This window comes from Rhinatrema bivittatum, chromosome 7 (genome assembly GCF_901001135.1).
Source record: "Rhinatrema bivittatum chromosome 7, aRhiBiv1.1, whole genome shotgun sequence".
In the NCBI taxonomy this organism is placed as follows: Eukaryota; Metazoa; Chordata; class Amphibia; order Gymnophiona; family Rhinatrematidae; genus Rhinatrema; species Rhinatrema bivittatum.
The window spans coordinates 264,197,649-264,216,076 of NC_042621.1; the positions used below are offsets into that span (position 1 = coordinate 264,197,649).

At 45.6% G+C, this 18,428-nt stretch overlaps 1 protein-coding gene across 2 annotated transcripts in view; it reads right to left on the minus strand.

The window, feature by feature from the left end:
* LCOR (ligand dependent nuclear receptor corepressor) overlaps positions 1-18,428 on the minus strand; it is a 459,578-nt gene that overhangs the window by 129,922 nt on the left and 311,228 nt on the right. For both annotated transcript variants that reach the window (XM_029610175.1, XM_029610177.1), the window contains exon 5: positions 3,393-3,674. In XM_029610175.1, coding sequence (XP_029466035.1) covers positions 3,393-3,674 — 282 coding nt within the window. The remainder of the gene's footprint in view (positions 1-3,392; positions 3,675-18,428) is intronic.

Below are 18,428 nucleotides of genomic sequence, written 5' to 3' on the forward strand. Positions count from 1 at the left end.
AGTCCTGGATAAATGCCAACGCAGCTTTTTGAAATTTATATTGGGGGGGGGGGGGGGAGTAAATTTCCTTGGCTTGCCCGAAAGTTTATGTACCTATCAAAAGCACAAGGGGGACTAGGTGTACCAAACTTACATTGGTATCACCCAGCAGCTCAACTTAGAGCCATCTTGGATTGGCATACATCCCCAGTGACTAAAAGAATGATACAGATGGAGCAAGCCCTACTAGGAGAGATGCCCATACAAGCATTGATATGGCAGCCTAAGAGAACCTGGCCCAAGATACATTTGATCTCCGCTCCGTTGAGTACCACACTAAAGGTTTGGGATCAGTGGAGGAAAAATATTATGGGGAAACGTATCCACACAACTCTCACGCATCTCTTTCATACTACAGAATTTACTCCAGGACTGCCACCGGTAGCTTGCTCTGCTTGGAAAGAGCGAGGTATAAATCGAATAGATAATGTATGGAGTATACAAGGAGTTATAGAGTTTGATGATCTGTGTACCAAGTATGGTCTACCTGCCTCTGAGAGATTTAAATACCTTCAACTTCGCCACTTCCTTAATTCTACATTAATGCTTAATAGCCTAAAAGAGGGAGTAACTTTCTTTGAAAGTCTCTGCAGAGAGGCAAACAGGTTATTTCTAAACTATACGGATTTCTGAACAAGGCTCTTCATGTTAAGCCCCATTATATAAGAGCCTAGGAAGAGGATCTGGGTCTTGTGTTGGACAATGATAGCTGGACGGACATATATAAAAGTATAGGTAAAGGGTTAATAGCAGCAAATCTAATAGAAAATAGCTATAAATTATTGTACAGATGGCATCGTAGTCCAATGCTTCTGGAATATACCCCAAGCTATCTGGGCTTTGTTGAAAAGGTTGTCATCAAGAGGGTGTTTTTTTTTTCACCTCTGGTGGTCCTGACCTTATATTCAACAGTATTGGCAACAGATTTTTCAATGGGTACCCGTGTTAACCACCAATGGGGGGACATACACAGTGGGTCAGGTTCTCTTGGACATAGCTGTAGGAGGAGGGGCACAACAGGTGGGCAAATTGAAATACTTTATTTTTGTGGCGGCAGCGAGATGTGTTCTTGCTAAGTACTGGAAAACATCCACGATTCCACAGTTATCTGAGGAGCAAAGAAAAGTATCCAACATTTATAAATTGAGTAAAATAACTGCCTGTAAGCAACACTCTCTTCAGAAATTCTTTAAGATTTGGGTTCACTATGAAACATGGCTACCTGCTAAATAATGTTACTCGATTTCTAAAGGTAGACCCTACAGTTAGTCTGTTCGGTTAGAGATTGGTACTTGTTAGGAATAGATTCAAAACTACGTACTATACTTGATTTCTTCACTACTTGCTCTGAACCAAGGCCACTTATATAAGAGGCATACATGGCCATGGTACACAAGGGCTTAAAGGGAGGGGAAGGGGTGGGATTGTTCAGGTAAAATGTGGAAGTATAGCTTTCAAGGGAACATTGATGACCATTTTGTTCAAATACTGTTATCATATATGAGATTGTAACAAGTTGTTTATTTTTTGCTTCTTGTTGAAACTGTATTGTATTTGGCTTTATGAATATGTCCATGTACATCATTGTTTGCACTGCTTTACTTCCAATAAAAACTATAATGGAAAAAACCCCCCCCCTGACTAGAAGTACTACGGGGGAGCACCAAGAGGGACCCGGCATCTAACAACCATGAAAAAATAACAAGAAAAATAAAAGTTTTCCAAAGAGCCTAAAAAAAGAAAGCCAAAGTGAGCTCACTCACACCGCGATGCTGCAGCTTTGCAGAAAAAGAGACTGGAGAGGGATCCCACATGGACACATGCTCAGTGTGCCAAGTCAAAGTTCTAGAAAATTTGATATAAGTTTTCCATGTTGGGGCTCCATCTAATGATGTCACCAATGTGTGAGGTCTACCATCCTTCGTGTTCTCGGAGAAAGATAAATATTAACTGCCTATTAGCTAATGGCAAATTTAACACCTATGATTTTGGGGGGGGGGGGGGGGGGGGGGGGTTTAATTTTTTTTTTTTTTGTTAGTGTTCCTCCTGAAAAATGATTAAATAAGCACACTGTTTTTGTGTCATAGAACACTAACAGCTGATTTGTTTAAAACTATTTCCTGATTTTGGTTAACGTGGTAAATTAAAAAAAAAAAAAAAGGAAGATTCAGTTAAGTAAATTAAAAAAGCTGTTATTTTCTTTCCATAAACTCAAGACTTCTGCGACATTTGAAACCCCTGCTCAATTTTAAGGACTTCCTGACTGTTTTGCAATCTCTTTTGTTCTCTAGTATTGTCTATTGTAACTCCATTTATTGGTCTTCTAGCATACATCATTCGGTCTCTTCAAATTATTCAAAGTGCCACAGCACGATTAACAGGAGTTCCAATTCAAGAGCACATTACACCAATGTTGCATTCCCTTCATTGACTTCCCATATCCTACCATATACAATATACATTTAATAAAGATCATGCACTCATTGATCGACAATATTCATTCTCCTTGGATTTCAACAACCCTTAAAATTCACACACCAGCTTCACGGCTGAGATCCTCTAGCCAAAACCTTTTGGATGTTCCCAAATTAGTCAATTTTGATGAAATTAGAGAGCGTGCTTTCTCCTTAGCCAGTCCCCTCCTGTGGAATTTAATCCCTATGGAAGTAAGAACTATAAAGAGCCCAATTTTTTTTTTTAAAAAGCACTTAAAAGTACTTATTCTAGAAGACATACGAGAGTTAACCAATCAGGCTACCTGAATCCTTTGTGGGTCATTCTCCTCCTTTGTTTAATTTTTATTATATGCTACTATATATTTGTTATATCCTTACTGCGTGTCTTTTGCTTTTAATTATTAATATATTATTGTACCTCGCCCTGCATGCAGAAAGGGCGACTAACAAATGGTTTTAAATAAATAAGTACAGAGATAAGACAATATGCTGTTTGGGAAAATACTTTTCCAGCTCACACCAAGGATATTTAGAGCATTAAAAAATAAAATAAAATCCTCATTAATTACACCACAGAATTCTGAAATCCTTGTATATCATTTCACTTTGGAAAGTTTGAAAGGAAAGGTGTAAAATTGCCATCAGTGATTCTACCAGACATTAACTTTGGCATATTTTGCACATTAAAGTTTTTCTTATGAAATGAACTACACAAATAATGGAATGACTAGTGATTTACCTGATAATTTTTCATGAGTCATTAAAACAGCATTTTTCATTTGACTTCCTCATTAACATCTCTTCTAGCTAGATTATTTTTACTTTTTTAAGGCAGGGCAGCAAGGATACTAGGTAAAGCAGAAAACAGAGCAGAAATAATCAATTTCTAAGGAATACCTTGTTCACTGGGTTCTGACTTTCTGACAGTAAGGTCCAGAGGGGTGTCTTGGTCAGCCATCAGAAGTTTACTAAGCACAGGGTTCTGAGTCGTTGCAGCTGCAGGAGAGGATTGCGTTGGGGTTGCTTTCGGCAGGCTTTGGTTCTTTGTGCTGTTGGGCTGGCTGGAGTCCTGAGTAGAGCTAGTTTTTGAGGTATATTCAGCAGCAAACTGTCGGATCATTCGCTGCATTATCTCACGAGCCACTAGGGGAATATTTGGGTCAGAAACCCTGGGGCTGTCTGTAAGATAAATATTTGAATTTTAAAAGTCACAGATCATCATAAACTAATTAAATGCTATGTTATCCTCTTTTCTAAATATGAAGTGAAGCAAAGTTGCCTGTGACATGTGTTCCCCAAGGACAGAGAGCTCCCAGTCCACACAAATGGATATCATTGAAGAAACCCAGAGAAAGAACTTTTTTAGAGGTTTTGCAGATTTTTTCCATGCACTTACTAATTATGTGCTAGATAACCCACATCACCATCATGCAAGGTTTTCCTCAGTCCTATATAAAAGCTCTCTGACAGAAACCAACTCCTATGAAGGCAAGTGGGATTTTATGGACTGCTATTATGCAGTCTACACAGAACACCTGTTATAGGCAAGCTACTTTGCTTTCTCCAAGAACAAGCAGGATAATAGTTCCTATAAGTGGAATTTACTAGCTATAGGTTAGCAAAATTGCTTACCTTGTAATAGGTGTTATCCCAGGACAGCAGGATGTAGTCCTCACATATGGGTGACGTCACTGACGGAGCCCTATTGCGGGAAAACTTTCTGTCAAAGTTTCTAGAAACTTTTGACTGGCCCTGTGAGGCCACTGAGCATGTCCAGCATGCCATGATATTCTCTGCCACAGGGGTCTCTCTTCTGTCTCGTATGTAGCAATAAGCGTTAGCAAAAATAAAATAAAATATATGATACCCAACTCCGCAGGGTGGCGGGTGGGTTTCGTGAGGACTACATCCTGCTGTCCTGGGATAACACCTATTACAAGGTAAGCAATTTTGCTTTATCCCAGGACAAGCAGGATGCTAGTCCTCACAAATGGGTGATTGCTAAATACCTTGTTTTTCTTGTTATATTGTTATTTACATAAGTTTTAATTTGTTCAATGTCTAATGCCCTGGTGTATGTTCTTGTTCTATGTATACCGACGCGATATCCAAAAACTAATAAATAAATAAATAAATAAATAAAATTAGCTAGCTAGAGGCTGAGTCATTTTGTAGTGAAGCAACACTGAAGTATTGTATACCCTGGAGGAACAGAGGAGCAGGGGTGATACGATACAGACTTTCAGATACTTGAAAGGTTTTAATGATCCATAGTCAACGACAAACCTTTTCCATTGCAAAAAAAAAAAATCAGCAGAACCAGGGGGTCACGATTTAAAACTCCAGGGAGGAAGACTCAGAACCAATATCAGGAAGTATTTCTTCACGGAGAGGGTGGTGGATGCCTGGAATGCCCTTCCGGAGGAAGTGGTGAAGACAAACTGTGAAGGATTTCAAAGGGGCGTGGGATAAACACTGTGGATCCATAAAGTCTTGAGGATGTGAATGAAGAGAAGAGGCATGGGATGGGGGGGCTTGCAGGAATGACTGCTACTACCTGGTGATTAATACCCTTATTCAATAAACATACATACGGTTAATGCGACTCCAACGTTGCTCTATACTTCAATGGCAAGAGGAAATGTGGGACAAAGGATTTGCATTCACAAAAAAGCATGGGAGTAGCTTGCTTGTTGCGGCAGTTACTATCCCAAACCAATTAAGCCTGATACTTCACTGAATACATATATAGCGCAGCTCACTGCTTCAACGGCAGGGGGGAATGAAGATAAGAGGATTTACATTCAGACTAATACCAACAAGGACTGAATTGGAGAAATTACTTGCCTGATAATTTCGTTTTCCTTAGTGTAGACAGATGGATTCAGGACCAATGGGTATAGTGTGCTCCTGATAGCAGCTGGAGACAGAGTCAGATTTCAATCTGACGTCAGCACCAGTACATATACCCGTGCAGGCAGCTCTGCTCTTCAGTATTCTCCTCGCAAAGCAATTGTGGATATATGTATGTCTGGATAATTTGATTAACTTGATTAACTTTGTTAAACTTGAATAACTTGAGAAATGTAATCAACTTGAACTGCTTGATGTGGACTATAGCTGGAGACCGCCAGTGCCCTCAACTGAGAAACACAGACATCCAGTAACTATGGGTGTCCTAGTTGAAGAGAAGCATGGCTTACCTGTGTTTGTCTTGCTCTCGGGAATTGACTCCCGAGGTTTTCGTGCATAGCAGCAGCGGTGGGCAGGATACTGAATCCATCTGTCTACACTAAGGAAAACGAAATTATCAGGTAAGTAATCTCTCCATTTCCTAACATGCAGCAGATGGATTCAGGACCAATGAGATGTACAAAAGCTACTCCTGAGCCGGGTGGGAGGTTGCCCGTGGCCCACTTAGTACTGCCCTTGCGAATGCTGTGTCCTCCCGAGCTTGAACATCCAGGCGGTAGAACCTGGCGAAGGTGTGAATGGAGGACCATGTCGCCGACCAACAGATCTCGGTGGGTGACAGCATCTTTGTTTCCGCCCAGCACACTGCCTGGGATCTAGTGGAATGGGCCTTGACTTGAGGCTGTGGAGGCTTGCCTGCCTCTACGTAGGCCGCCTTGATTACTTCTTTGATCCAGCGGGCTATGGTTGCCCGCAAGACTGCTTCCCCTTGTTTTTTCCCCACTGTGAAGGACGAATAGGTGGTCCATCTTTCGTATGGGTTCCGACCTTTCCAGGTATCGGACAAGGCATCGATGGCCTTGAAGGTGGAATTGAAGGCATCGATGGGTTCGAAGTTTGCCGACGTTAAGGTGGCAAAGACGGCGAGATTCTTCCGAGCTCTTATGCTCGTCTGGAGATGGCAGCGAGATGGTTTAGTTTAGATGGAAGTGAGAAACCACCTTTGGAAGGAAGGAGGGGACAGTTCGTAGCTGTATGGATCCCGGTGTGAACCTGAGAAAGGGTTCCCAACAGGATAGTGCTTGAAGTTCGGAGATGCGACGGGCCACACATATTGCCACTAGAAATGTAGTCTTCAAGGTTAGTAGTCATAGAGACAGACTGTGGATAGGTGTGAAGGAGGCTTCCGCTAGGAACTCTAGTACTAGATTGAGGTTCCATAGGGGTACCGGCCACTTTAAGGGTGGACGGATCTGCTTGACCCCTCTCAGGAAGCAGGAGACGTCCGGATGAGATGTTAGGCTAATGCCTTCCACTTTGGTTCCGAAGCATGCCAACACGGCCACCTGAACCTTGGAGTTGAGGGACAACCCCTTCTGTAAGCCATCCTGCAGGAATTCCAGGACCGTGGGAATTTTGGCTGTCCAAAGGATGTCGTGATCTTCGCACCAGGCTTCGAATATTCTCCATATTTGTATGTAGGTTAGCGATGTGGAGAACTTGCATGCTCAGAGCAAGGTGTCAATCACCACCCTCGAATAAGCAGAGTTGCTTACCTGTAACAGGTATTCTCACAGGACAGCAGGATTTTAGTCCTCACATATGGGTGACATCAGGATGGAGCACAATCACGGAACACTTTTGTCAAAGTTTCCATAACTTTGACTGGCATCTACTGGGCATACCTAGCATAGCACCAACCCTGCCGCCAGCAGGGGTCCCCCTTTAGTTGTCTTTTTTCCACGCAGCAGTAGCCACGCAGGTTAAGGAGCTCTTCAGAGATTCCTCACAGGAATTTTTCCTCACAGAACTTCATCAAAAACTTTCAAAAAATTTTACCCAACAGGGGTACTCTTATCGATATCTTTGCTCCGCGGTCAAACGGTAAGTTTTTTACCTGCTTGCAGTCGATTCCTGTAGAGTTTTCCCCTCGTAGCCTACTGGCCATCAACCGCACCGTGGCTAAATTTTGTCGAGGCCATGGCGCCGGGTTTCCGGTGCCCTGACTGCACTCGATGTCCATTACTGAACCTCACACGATCTGTGTGATGTGTTTGGGGTCCGACCATGATGTTCTTACTTGCACCAAATGTGCCCAAATGACACCAAAGGGTCGCAAAGCTAAGCTGGAGAAGATGAGTCTTCTCTTTTGCCAAAAACCCCGACTCCATCTGAACCAGTACCGTCTACTTCACGCCAGCACCGGGAAACCGCTGCTTCAACGACTCCACGGTTATCGACCCCCTCTGTTCTTCCTCAGGAGAAAGACCGATGAGAACATCAAGAAAAACATCGACACCACCATTGATAAGCTCAGGCCGCCGATACAGGCAAGCCCTCTGCATAGACGTCGTCTGAGCCACCGTCAAAGAAGTCCCGAACAGAAAAGGCCCCATCCTCTTCTGTCTCTGGGTCACTGAGGCGCTCTCCACCTGGACAGGTGCCGGGATCTGCGATTCCACCTTCACCGGTGGACACTCCGGCTACACCAGTGCTGCCTCCTACTCCGGAACTGGGTAACCATACCCCAGGTTTCCGTAAGGAATTGGATCAGATGATCCACGAGGCCATCGGTAAAGCACTCCAGGGTTTCAAACCTCCATCGATGCCAGTTCTTGCTCCGGTCACCGATCCGATACCCATGGCGCTTGCACCGTTATTGGCAAGAATGGATAAGTTAACCGGTGCCCTTCCACCGGTGCATCCGAGGGAACCAATACCCTTGTCATCGGAAGAAGAAGAAGAATCACCGATCTCCATTCCGCCCTCCGGAGTGCTACCACTGACATATCCATCAATGTCACATATTCCATCGGTGCCTCCATCGATGCCGTTGATGCTTCCATCGATGCCTTCAATTCCACCTTCAAGGCCATCGATGCCTAGGCCCAGACCTTCCGGAATAACACAGTTACTCCCTTCTGATGAACATATGGGAGCTGGTGATGAGCCATACAATCCCTGGACCGATGATTCGTCCCAGGATTCAGATGATCTGCCTTCACAGCCCTCTCCCCCAGAGGACTTGTCCTTTATCAACTTTGTTAAAGAAATGTCTGAAACAGTTCCATTCCAGCTTCAGATCAAAGAGGACTCAAGGCATCAAATGTTAGAACTTCTCCAATTTCTCGATGCTCCTAAGGAAATCATGTCTATCCCTATTCATGACATCCTCTTGGACCTTTTAAAGAGAAATTGGGAGCACCCTGGCTCTGTGGCAACTGTCAATCGTAAGGCAGATGCCACCTATCTAGTTCAGCCAGCCCCTGGTTTCCAGAGAGCTCAACTAGACCATCATTCAGTAGTTGTGGAGTCAGCCCAGAAAAGGGCACGACGCTCCAAACCCCACTCTTCCATTCCCCCAGGAAAGGAAAAGAAATTTCTGGATGCGTTTGGAAGGCGAGTATTTCATGGGTCAATGCTCATCTCTCGCATTGCTTCCTATCAATTATACATGACCCAGTACAATAGGGCCCTGTTTACGAAGATTCAGGAATTTGCTGAAGCCTTACCTCTGCAATTCCAAGACCAACTTCATGCCCTAGCACAAAAGGGTCTAGATGCTGGCAGACAAGCAGTGCGGTCGGCATATGACATCTTCGACACTGCTTCCAGAGTTTTGGCGACAGGAATTAGTGCGAGAAGATGGCCCTAGCTAAAGTCTTCAGACCTCAGACCAGAAGTACCGGACAGGATAGCTGACTTGCCCTGTGCTGGGGATAATCTTTTCGGAGAAAAGATTCAAGAAGCAGTGGCGTAGCTCAAGGACCACCAAGAGACTCTGCGCCAGCTCTCCTTACTGCCTTCTGATCTCTCTTCCTCTTCCAAAAGATCTTTTAGGAGAGACTCCAAGAGAGAATTCTACCGGCAAAGGAGATCCCATCCCCCAGTGTCCCAAGCTCGAGCTTCTAAGCCTTACCGGAAAGGCCAATCCAAGCAACCTCGAGTACAGAGGTTACAGCCAGCCCCCCCCATCCAGGTCTAGCGTCTGGCTTTTGACTCCTTCCTAGAGAGCAGTACCCAGCCTCCACTTCTGACCATTCCTGTTGGAGGCCGGTTGTGCCACTTCTTCAAACCATGGCATACAGTCACCACAGATCAGTGGGTACTCGCTGTAATAACCCAAGGTTACCATCTCTGTTCCACCGGATTCCCCACCTCGGCTGACATGGGGAACATCAGACCACTCATCTCTTCTGGAGTAGGAGGTCTACCTCCTCCTCCAGTCCTGAGCAATAGAACCAGTGCCCCTCTCCCAACAGGGGCAGGGATTCTATTCCCGGTATTTTCTGATACCAAAAAAGTCAGGTGATGTTCGCCCAATAATTGGCCTTCGCACCTTAAACAAATACCTACAAAGAGAAAAGTTCAAGACTGTGACCTTGGGTTCTCTTCTTCCCCTTCTCCAAAGGGAAGACTGGCTCTGCTCTCTAGAACTCCAGGACGCCTACACACACATTTCCATTACCCGGTCACATCGCAGATTCCTGCGATTCCTAGTAGGCCCAAAACACTTCCAATATCGAGTGTTACCATTCGGCCCCACGAGTCTTCACCAAGTGTCTCGTAGTGGTAGCTGCCTTTCTCAGGAGTCAAAGTGTCCACGTCTACCCCTATTGGTTGATCAGGGCTCCTACTCAGCAAGCTGCACTGACGTCTCTATGTTTCACATGCCATACCCTGATCTCCCTAGGGTTTCTCATAAACTATCCAAAATCCAGGATCCCTTGAAGGTTTGCTTCCGCCCATGCCATTAGGGAATATTTCCAGGGACACTTATTGGCTTCTGGTTCCTCCCTGGTAGTTGACGTAGGCAACTGTTGTGGCGTTGTCCGCCATGACTAACAGGTTCGCCCTGGAGTCTATGACTGAACCGTAGGCAGGCTAGTCTGACCACCCGGGCTTCCAGTTGATGTTCCACCCCGACTCTTCCTTGTTCCATTTCCCCTGGCAGTGGGCTCCCCACCCTTGTAGGCTCGCATCCGTGGTGAGAAAAACCCAGGTTGGTGGAGATAGCCTTATTCCCTTGCTTAGATGGCCTTCTTGTAGCCACCATTGAAGCTGGTTTTGCACTTCCTCCGGGAGCTGGAGGTGAATGGAGTAGTCATGGGACATTGGGTTCTATCGTGACAGTAGGGAGCACTGTAGCGGTCGCATGTGGGCCCTTGCCCACGGGACCTCTTCCAGGATTGATGTCATCAGGCCGAGGACTTGAAGGTAGTCCCATACTTTGGGGCGGGGACCTTCTAGCAGGTTTCGCATTTGGTTCATCAGTTTTCTTCTCCTTGTAGAGGGAAGAACAACCTTGTCTTGTTTGGTGTCGAACCAGACTCCCAGGTATTCAAGAGATTGGGAGGGCTGCAGACAGCTCTTGATTGTGTTGATAACCCACCTGAGGCTCTGCAGTAGAGTCTTGACTCTGGTGGTCACCTGGTGACTTTCGTCTGGAGATTTTGCCCTGATCAGCCAATTGTCCAGATATGGATGTACGAGGATTCAGTCTTTCCTCAGTGTCACCGCCACTACCACCATGATTTTGGTGAACGTGCGGGGGGCTGTGGCTAGCCCAAAGGATAGCGCCCGGAACTGCTAGTGGTGGTCAGGATCGTGATGCGTAGGAATCGCTGATGCTCGTGATGGACTGGAATGTGCAGGTAGGCTTCTGACAGGTCCAGGGATGTAAGGAATTCTCCCGGCTGTATCGCCCTTATGCCAAGCACAGGGTTTCCATGTGGAAGTGTGGTACCCTCAAGGTAGCAGTAGACCGACTTGAGGTCCAGGCATGGGCCGGAACGTTCCCTCTTTCTTGGGGATGATAAAATACATGGAATAGTGCCCAGTATTTTGTTATTGCATGGGCACCGGTGTTATGGCCTTTAGGGAGAGCAATTTGGCCAGTGTGGTTTCCACTGCCATCCTCTTGGAGGGTGCGTGGCAAGGAGATTTCACGAACTTGTCCGGAGGGATGTAGTGGAAGTCCAGATAGTATCCCCCTTGAATGATGGTTAGGAGCCACTTGTCCGCTGTTATCTCAACCCATCTTTGGTAGAATAGGGCAAAGCTGCCCCTTTTGCTTCTTCCTGTGGATGGGTTGGCTGATTCTCATTGCGGAGTGCGGCTGGGGACTGTGCCAGAGCCGGCACCCCTCTTGTTTTGTTTGTTCCGAAAGGACTGGCCCCTGCCTGCGGGGCGAGAGGCTTGGTATGTACTCTTGTAGAGTCTGAAGCGCTGTGATCCTCTGCCCCTAGGTAATCGGGGAGGAGGGCATTGGCTTCTTTTGTTCTTGTCCTCCGATAGCCGAGGTACTGGAGATTCGCCCCATTTATCGTCTAACTTCTGCAGTTCGCTTCCGAACAGGAGGGCTCCTTTAAAGGGCATTCTCGTGAGTTTCGTCTAGGAAGTCGCGTCGGCTGACCAACTTCGGAGTCAAAGTTGCCTTCTGGCTGCCACTACAGATGAGACACCACTGGCTGAGGTGCTTACCAGATCAGAGGTCGCATCTGAGGAAGGATACTGCTGGTTATAGTGCTTCGTCAGGCGTGGCGGCAATCCTAGTCATGGATAAGCAGGTGCGTGTTACCACGGCACAGCAGGCAGCAATCTGTAGATTATTTATGCCCTCTTCTGTTCATTCCTAGTACTTTGGTTTCCCTCTTTTAACCATTGATCCCGCCTTCTGTATATATGTAAATAACCTGTTCCTTCCTAACCCATTCTCTTTCCTTCCTGTTCCAATTTGCTCCCCACCCCCTTCCTTCCTTCCCAGTATTTGCCCTGATGCTAGATTATCCCTGATGCTAGATTATCTTGTGCAATCAAAGGCATTCTTACTCGATTATATCATCTAATATTAACTAAATAAGTTGTTTTTTTATACCATAGTTTACTGTTTTAATGTTTTTTGATACCATATTTTACTGTTTTAATGTATTGTTGAATTCAGATATTATTATACTGTTACATGTACACGCAACCGCGTATTTTTGTTCCATGTACACCGACGTGATATCATTGATGAGCGGCGGTATATAAAAATCAATAAATAAATAAATAAAAAATAGTGACATAACTGATACATCGAATGACTGTTTAAGGATGGATTCCAGACATCTGTCCTGGGCATCCTTGAGTGCTGCTCCTCCCTCAACTGGGATGGTAGTGCGCTTTGTGACTGCGCAGACCATGGCGGTCACTTTGGGGAACACTAGTAGATCATTGGCTTGAGGGTTCCAGTAGATATGGCGCTTCCAGGGCCCGCCCCCCTTTGAAACTGGCCTCCGGGGCATCCCATTCCAAGTTGATCAGCTGTTGTAAGGCTTGCAGCAAGGGGAAATGGTGGGAGGCCTGACGGAGCCCTTCTAGGAGAGGGTTCGTCTTTGGTTCCTCTGTGGCACTTGTGCCTGGAATGGCAAGCTCCTTCAAGCTGAGAGCCACGAGATCTGGTATCTCGTCTTTGGAGAAGAAACGCCTCATGGTTCGGTAAAGTTCCGTTCCTGGAGGTATTTCCCTTACTCCAGGGGGTCTTGATCCTCGTCTGAGGTGTCCATGTCCGCTATAGAGAGACTTTTGGCCAGGGGTAGCACGTCACTAGAAGGTCTGGAGGGCCCTGGGAGGCAAGGGTCCTCTGGTGGCGGTTGCATGTGGACAAAAGTGTGTAGACCCTTAAAGAATTCTACCCAGGAGAAGGATCCTGGGTCTAGATTAAAAGACGCTGCGTTCCCCAGGGACCCCATTTGGGGGAGGGTTGTGCTGGGGATAGAGAGGTCCGGGGTACTATTGGTGGATCCCGATTCCTGTACTGGCTGGGGAGGGCCTTGTCCAGGTTCTCCCAGGGCCTCCTCGCACTGTAGAGACAGAGCCGTGGCCTCCTCGTGCTGCGCCGCTCTTATATGGCAGGCTGGACAGAGGGCTTGTGCCTTTGTTTTCTTGGCTGGTGGTGCCATGGTTTTGTGCGTGTAGGTCGTTGAAACCCCGGTCTCTGCGTTTAATGTGCACGCCAGGAGGCTTAGCTATGCGCTCCGGGTGTGCCCAAGATGTGCGTGTAGGCCGGGATGCTTGCTCACTGAGATGCGCGCGCCGTTGTGCACATGGCCTTAACTTGTGCGCCCGGCACAGTTGTGCGTGTTGGATGTGCGTACGGCATGTATGCGCGCGCCGCTGTGCGCACAATTTATGCACCCGGCTCGTCCCTGTGCGCACGGTTCAGTTAGGCGGACAGAGCAGCAAAATGGCATCTGCGACTACACGGGCAAGATGGCGACCACCTCAGAGGGTCTCCACGTGGGAGGACCCTCGTATCCGATCAGGGTCTAGGCCAGCATGGGCTAATCAACCCGATGGTACAGACGCTGGCAGGCGATCTGTGCAGCTATCCGAGCCTCTGAGACCGGAGTCTTAGAAAACGTTTTCTACCTTACCTTGTCTCTGCGTTTCCCAGTTTCGTTCTGGGCGGTCTCCGGCTACGGGGGGAGAGGGAGGTACCTTCACTGCCGCGCTCGGTATTGCACCCGCTGCCTCCCAGCCACTCCCGTTGCCAGGGGCTAAGTCCACGCCGGGAACTGGCTACCGGACCGAGGTCTACCTCTGAGGGATCTCGGAAATCACCTCAGGAAATCTCAACTGGGGGAAGGACCCTTAGGTATCACCACAGGAGAGCGGGGCTCGTCTGGAGAGGTAAGATTTCTTCTTTGTTTGGAATTTTCTCTCTTTGGTTTGAATACCCTAATGCTGAGCAAGCGTGTATAGAGTCCCCCAACTGCTATGGAGAAGAAAAATACTGAAGAGCAGAGCTGCCTGCATGGGTATATGTACTGGTGCTGACGTCAGATTGAAATCTGACTCCGTCTCCAACTGCTATCAGGAGCACACTATACCCATTGGTCCTGAATCAATCTGCTACATACTAGGAAATGCATAGTCTGGGTAAACAAATAAGCATGTGAGTAGCTTGCTTGTTGCAGCGGTTACTACCCCGAAACAAAGTCTTGAATACATATACAGAGCAGCTCACTGCTTCAACAGCAGGGGGGAATGAAGAAAAGAGGATTTATATTAAGACAACCAACAAGGACTAAATTGCACAGGCTTGGTAAACAAATAAGCGTGGGAGTAGCTTGCTCATTACAGCAGTTACTACCCCTAACCAATTAGGCTTGATACTTCACTTTTATGCAGCTCCAGCACTGCTCTCTACATCAATAGCAGGGGTGGAAGGAAATTAGAATCAAAAAGTTACCAATAAGTGCCCTGACCTCAGCGGTCAGAGTAACAGATAAGTATGAGAAAAATAACTGTGAAAGCTTGCTTGGCAGACTGGATGGGTTGTTTCGTCATTTCTATGTTTCTATGTCTCTCTCCACACATTGATCCTTTTCACCTTTCAATTTCACTATACCACTTTGAACTTTTCTCCTTTCTCTGATATATCTGAAAAATGTTTTGTCACCTCACTTTTCCTCTTTAGCAATCCTTTCTTCCGCTTGACTTTTTGTCTCTTGATTACTTTGTCTCCCTCAGTTCCACCAGATAGAATACTGGGCTGCATAGAGAGGGGACTATCGAGTAAGACAAGGGAAGTAATTATCCCCTTGTACAGGTCCTTGGTGAGGCCTCACCTGGAGTGCAGTGTTCAGTTCTGGAGACCGTATCTCCAAAGAGACAGAGACAAGATGGAGGCAGTCCAGAGAAGGGCGACCAAAAAGGTGGACGGTCTTTATCGAATGACTTATGAGGAGAGATTGAAGAATCTAAATATGTACACCCTGGAGGAAAGGAGGAGCAGAGGTGATATGATACAGACTTTCAGATACTTGAAAGGTTTTAATGATCCAAAGACAACGACAAACCTTTTCCATAGGAAAAAAAAATCAGCAGAACCAGGGGTCACGATTTGAAGCTCCAGGGAGGAAGACTCAGAACCAATGTCAGGAAGTATTTCTTCACGGAGAGGGTGGTGGATGCCAGGAATGGCCTTCCGGAGGAAGTGGTGAAGACCAGAACGGTGAAGGACTTCAAAGGGGTGTGGGATAAACACTGTGGAGCCATAAAGTCAAGAGGACGTCAATGAAGAGTGGGTGGTTCGCCAGAATGACTGCTACTGCCTGGAGATAATACCCTTATTCAATAAACATACACGGTTACTGCGACTCCAACATCGCTCTAAGCTTCAACGGCAAGAGGAATTGTGGAAAAAAGGCTTTGCACTCACAAAGCGGGGAGTAGCTGGCTTGTTACGGCGGTTACTACCCCAAACCAAATAAGCCTGATACTTCACTTTCAATGCATATCCAGCATAGCTCTCTGCTTCAACAGCAGGGGAGAAGAAAAACTAATACTTCACGCATATCCAGCATAGCTCTCTGCTTCAACGGCAGGGGAGAAGAAAAACTGATACTTCACGCATATCCAGCATAGCTCTCTGCTTCAATGGCAGGGGAGAAGAAAAACAACCAATAAGGGCTGAATAACAGTCTGGGTAAACAAATAAGCATGGGTGTAGCTTGCTTATTGCGGCAGTTACTACCCCCCTAACTAATCAAGCTTGATATTTCACTTGGATGCAGCTCCATCACTGCTCTCTACATTAATGGTGGGGGTGAAAGGGAAATAGAACCAAAGGTTACTAAGAGCCAAGAGAAACAGATAAGTATGAGAAAAAAAAGAAGTGTGAAGCTTGTTGGGCAGACTGGATGGGCAGATTGGTCTTCTTCTGCCGTCATTTCTATGTTTCTATATTCTTCCTTGTGCTCCTCCCTTTGGGATCTTTTATATTTCTTGAAAGCTGTTCTTTTAGCTTTTATTTTGTCAGCCACCTCCCTTTGAATACTAGATAGGTTTCATTTTTCTCTTGCTTTTCTTTACTTTTCTAACGTATAGATTAGTTGCCTTGCTTATTGCTCCTTTTAGTTTGGCCCACTGTTCCACATCTCTCATTTTCTCCCAGCCTTCTAGTTCTTCCTCCAGGTACTTCCCCATTTCATCAAAGTCTGTGTTTTTGAATAACAAAACTCGGGTCTTCGTGCTTCTTCTCCGTATACTATTTGTGATATTAAACCATGCCTTTTGATGATCATGGGTGCTGAGGTGGGCACCCACCTGGACATTAGAGACATTATCTCCATTAGTGAGCACTAAATCTAGTATAGCTGCTCCCTCCCCTTGTGGGTTCCATTAACAATTGAACAGAGACCCTTGCAGGGCATCCACTATCTCTCTACTACTGTTAGTTTCTGCAAGAGGGATTCTCCAGTCTACATCCGGCAGATTAAAATCTCCAACAATCACCACTTCTCCCTTCTTTCCCATCTTTTGGATGTCTTCAACCAGATCTCTGTCAAGCTCTTCCATTTGATTTGGAGGCCTGTAAACCAATCCAATAAAAATGGATGCCGCATCTTTTTTTTTTTTTTTAGGTCGGCCCATAGTGCTTCTTCTTTGCCCATCTTCCTTGCAGCTCAGATGCTTGGATATTGTTTCTGACATAAAGAGCCACTCCTCCTCCTTTCCTGTCCTTTCTATCCTTCCTTAACAAGTTATAGCCCGGTATTGCCGTATCCAAATCATGAGATTCCCTGAACCACGTCTCCGTGACAGCAACAATGTCCAAGTCCGCCTTCACCTTTAGGGTTTGCAGATCTGGGATTTTATTGCCCAAACCTGAGCATTTGTGCTCATAGCTTTCCAGCTTTTCTCATTCAGGTTACTGCTTTTTTTGGACTCCTTTTGTGACTTATTTAGTTGAGTTATGTTATCCACTTCACCCTTTTCCATTGCCTTAGTATTTGGGGGGTGACATTCTAATTTCTTTCTGCCACCCCCGGCATCTGGGTTAAATGCCTGTGGGATCATTTACTAGCTAAAGGACAAGTAAACTTTCAGAAAGTGTCTTGCCCTACCCAGCTTGACCTAGGTATAAACTGTTTCATTTTGGGATTATAAGTGCTGAGGGATCTTTTACATTTACTAGCTAGAGGACCAGTTCCAGGATCTTTTACATTTACTAGCTAGAGGACCAGTTCCAGAAGAGTCCAGGTATAGCCAGTTTGGGTGTGGCTCACTCAGTGGCTAGAGGTAGCTAACTTGTGAGCCAGCAGAAACAATACAGAGTGTGCACAGCCCAGGAGAGGAGCCAACTGTTTCAGTGCAGATAAGATACTAGTTTTTGGAAATACTGCTCTGTGTTTCATAATCCCTTTTTATTCTAGTATTGTATATTAATCTGTGGTTCCTTGATATTGGTTTGCTTCTCTGTAGAAAACTGCTCTGTGATTTCAACTCCCTTTCTATTCCAGTATTGTACTAATCTGGTTTCTTGATTATATTGTATACTAATCTGTTTGGTTTCTTGATATTAGATTATTGTAAAATTCAAAAAACCCACAAAAAAAAAATTCCCAGTATCTCTCTAATTATATAGCTGCCATTATAATCTGTTTCTGTGGGATCATTTACTAGCTAAAGGACAAGTAAACTTTCAGAAAGTGTCTTGCCCTACCCAGCTTGACCTAGGTATAAACTGTTTAACTCCCTCCCACCCTACCCCTCTGCCCACCCACCCCTAGGTTTGTATTTCTAATGTAGTCATCCTAACTTCATAACAGGCAACCAGATAAATTAGTAAATTGATTATTCCTTAGGTGTACCAATCAAATAACTTACCTAAAGTTATTTATTTAAAGTTATTTATTTATCTCGACTCAGATGCCTCTCCTCTTCTGGAATTAATAGTCTCCCACATCAATCTAGATTCTCCAGCAATTATACTCGGCGACTTCAATTTACATGTTAACAATCCCTCTCTATCTACAAATGGGAAAACTCTCATTACCGCCTTATCTGCTTTAGGTTTCAACCAAATTATCAAGGAACCCACCCATAAAGCAGGTCACACATTGGACCTCATCTTCACTAATTCTGGTATCTCTAATTCAACTCAACCAATCTGCGAACCAGTACCCTGGTCGGACCACTCTCTAATCTCGACCACCATCACACTTGCACAAAAAAACAGCTCCCTCGCCC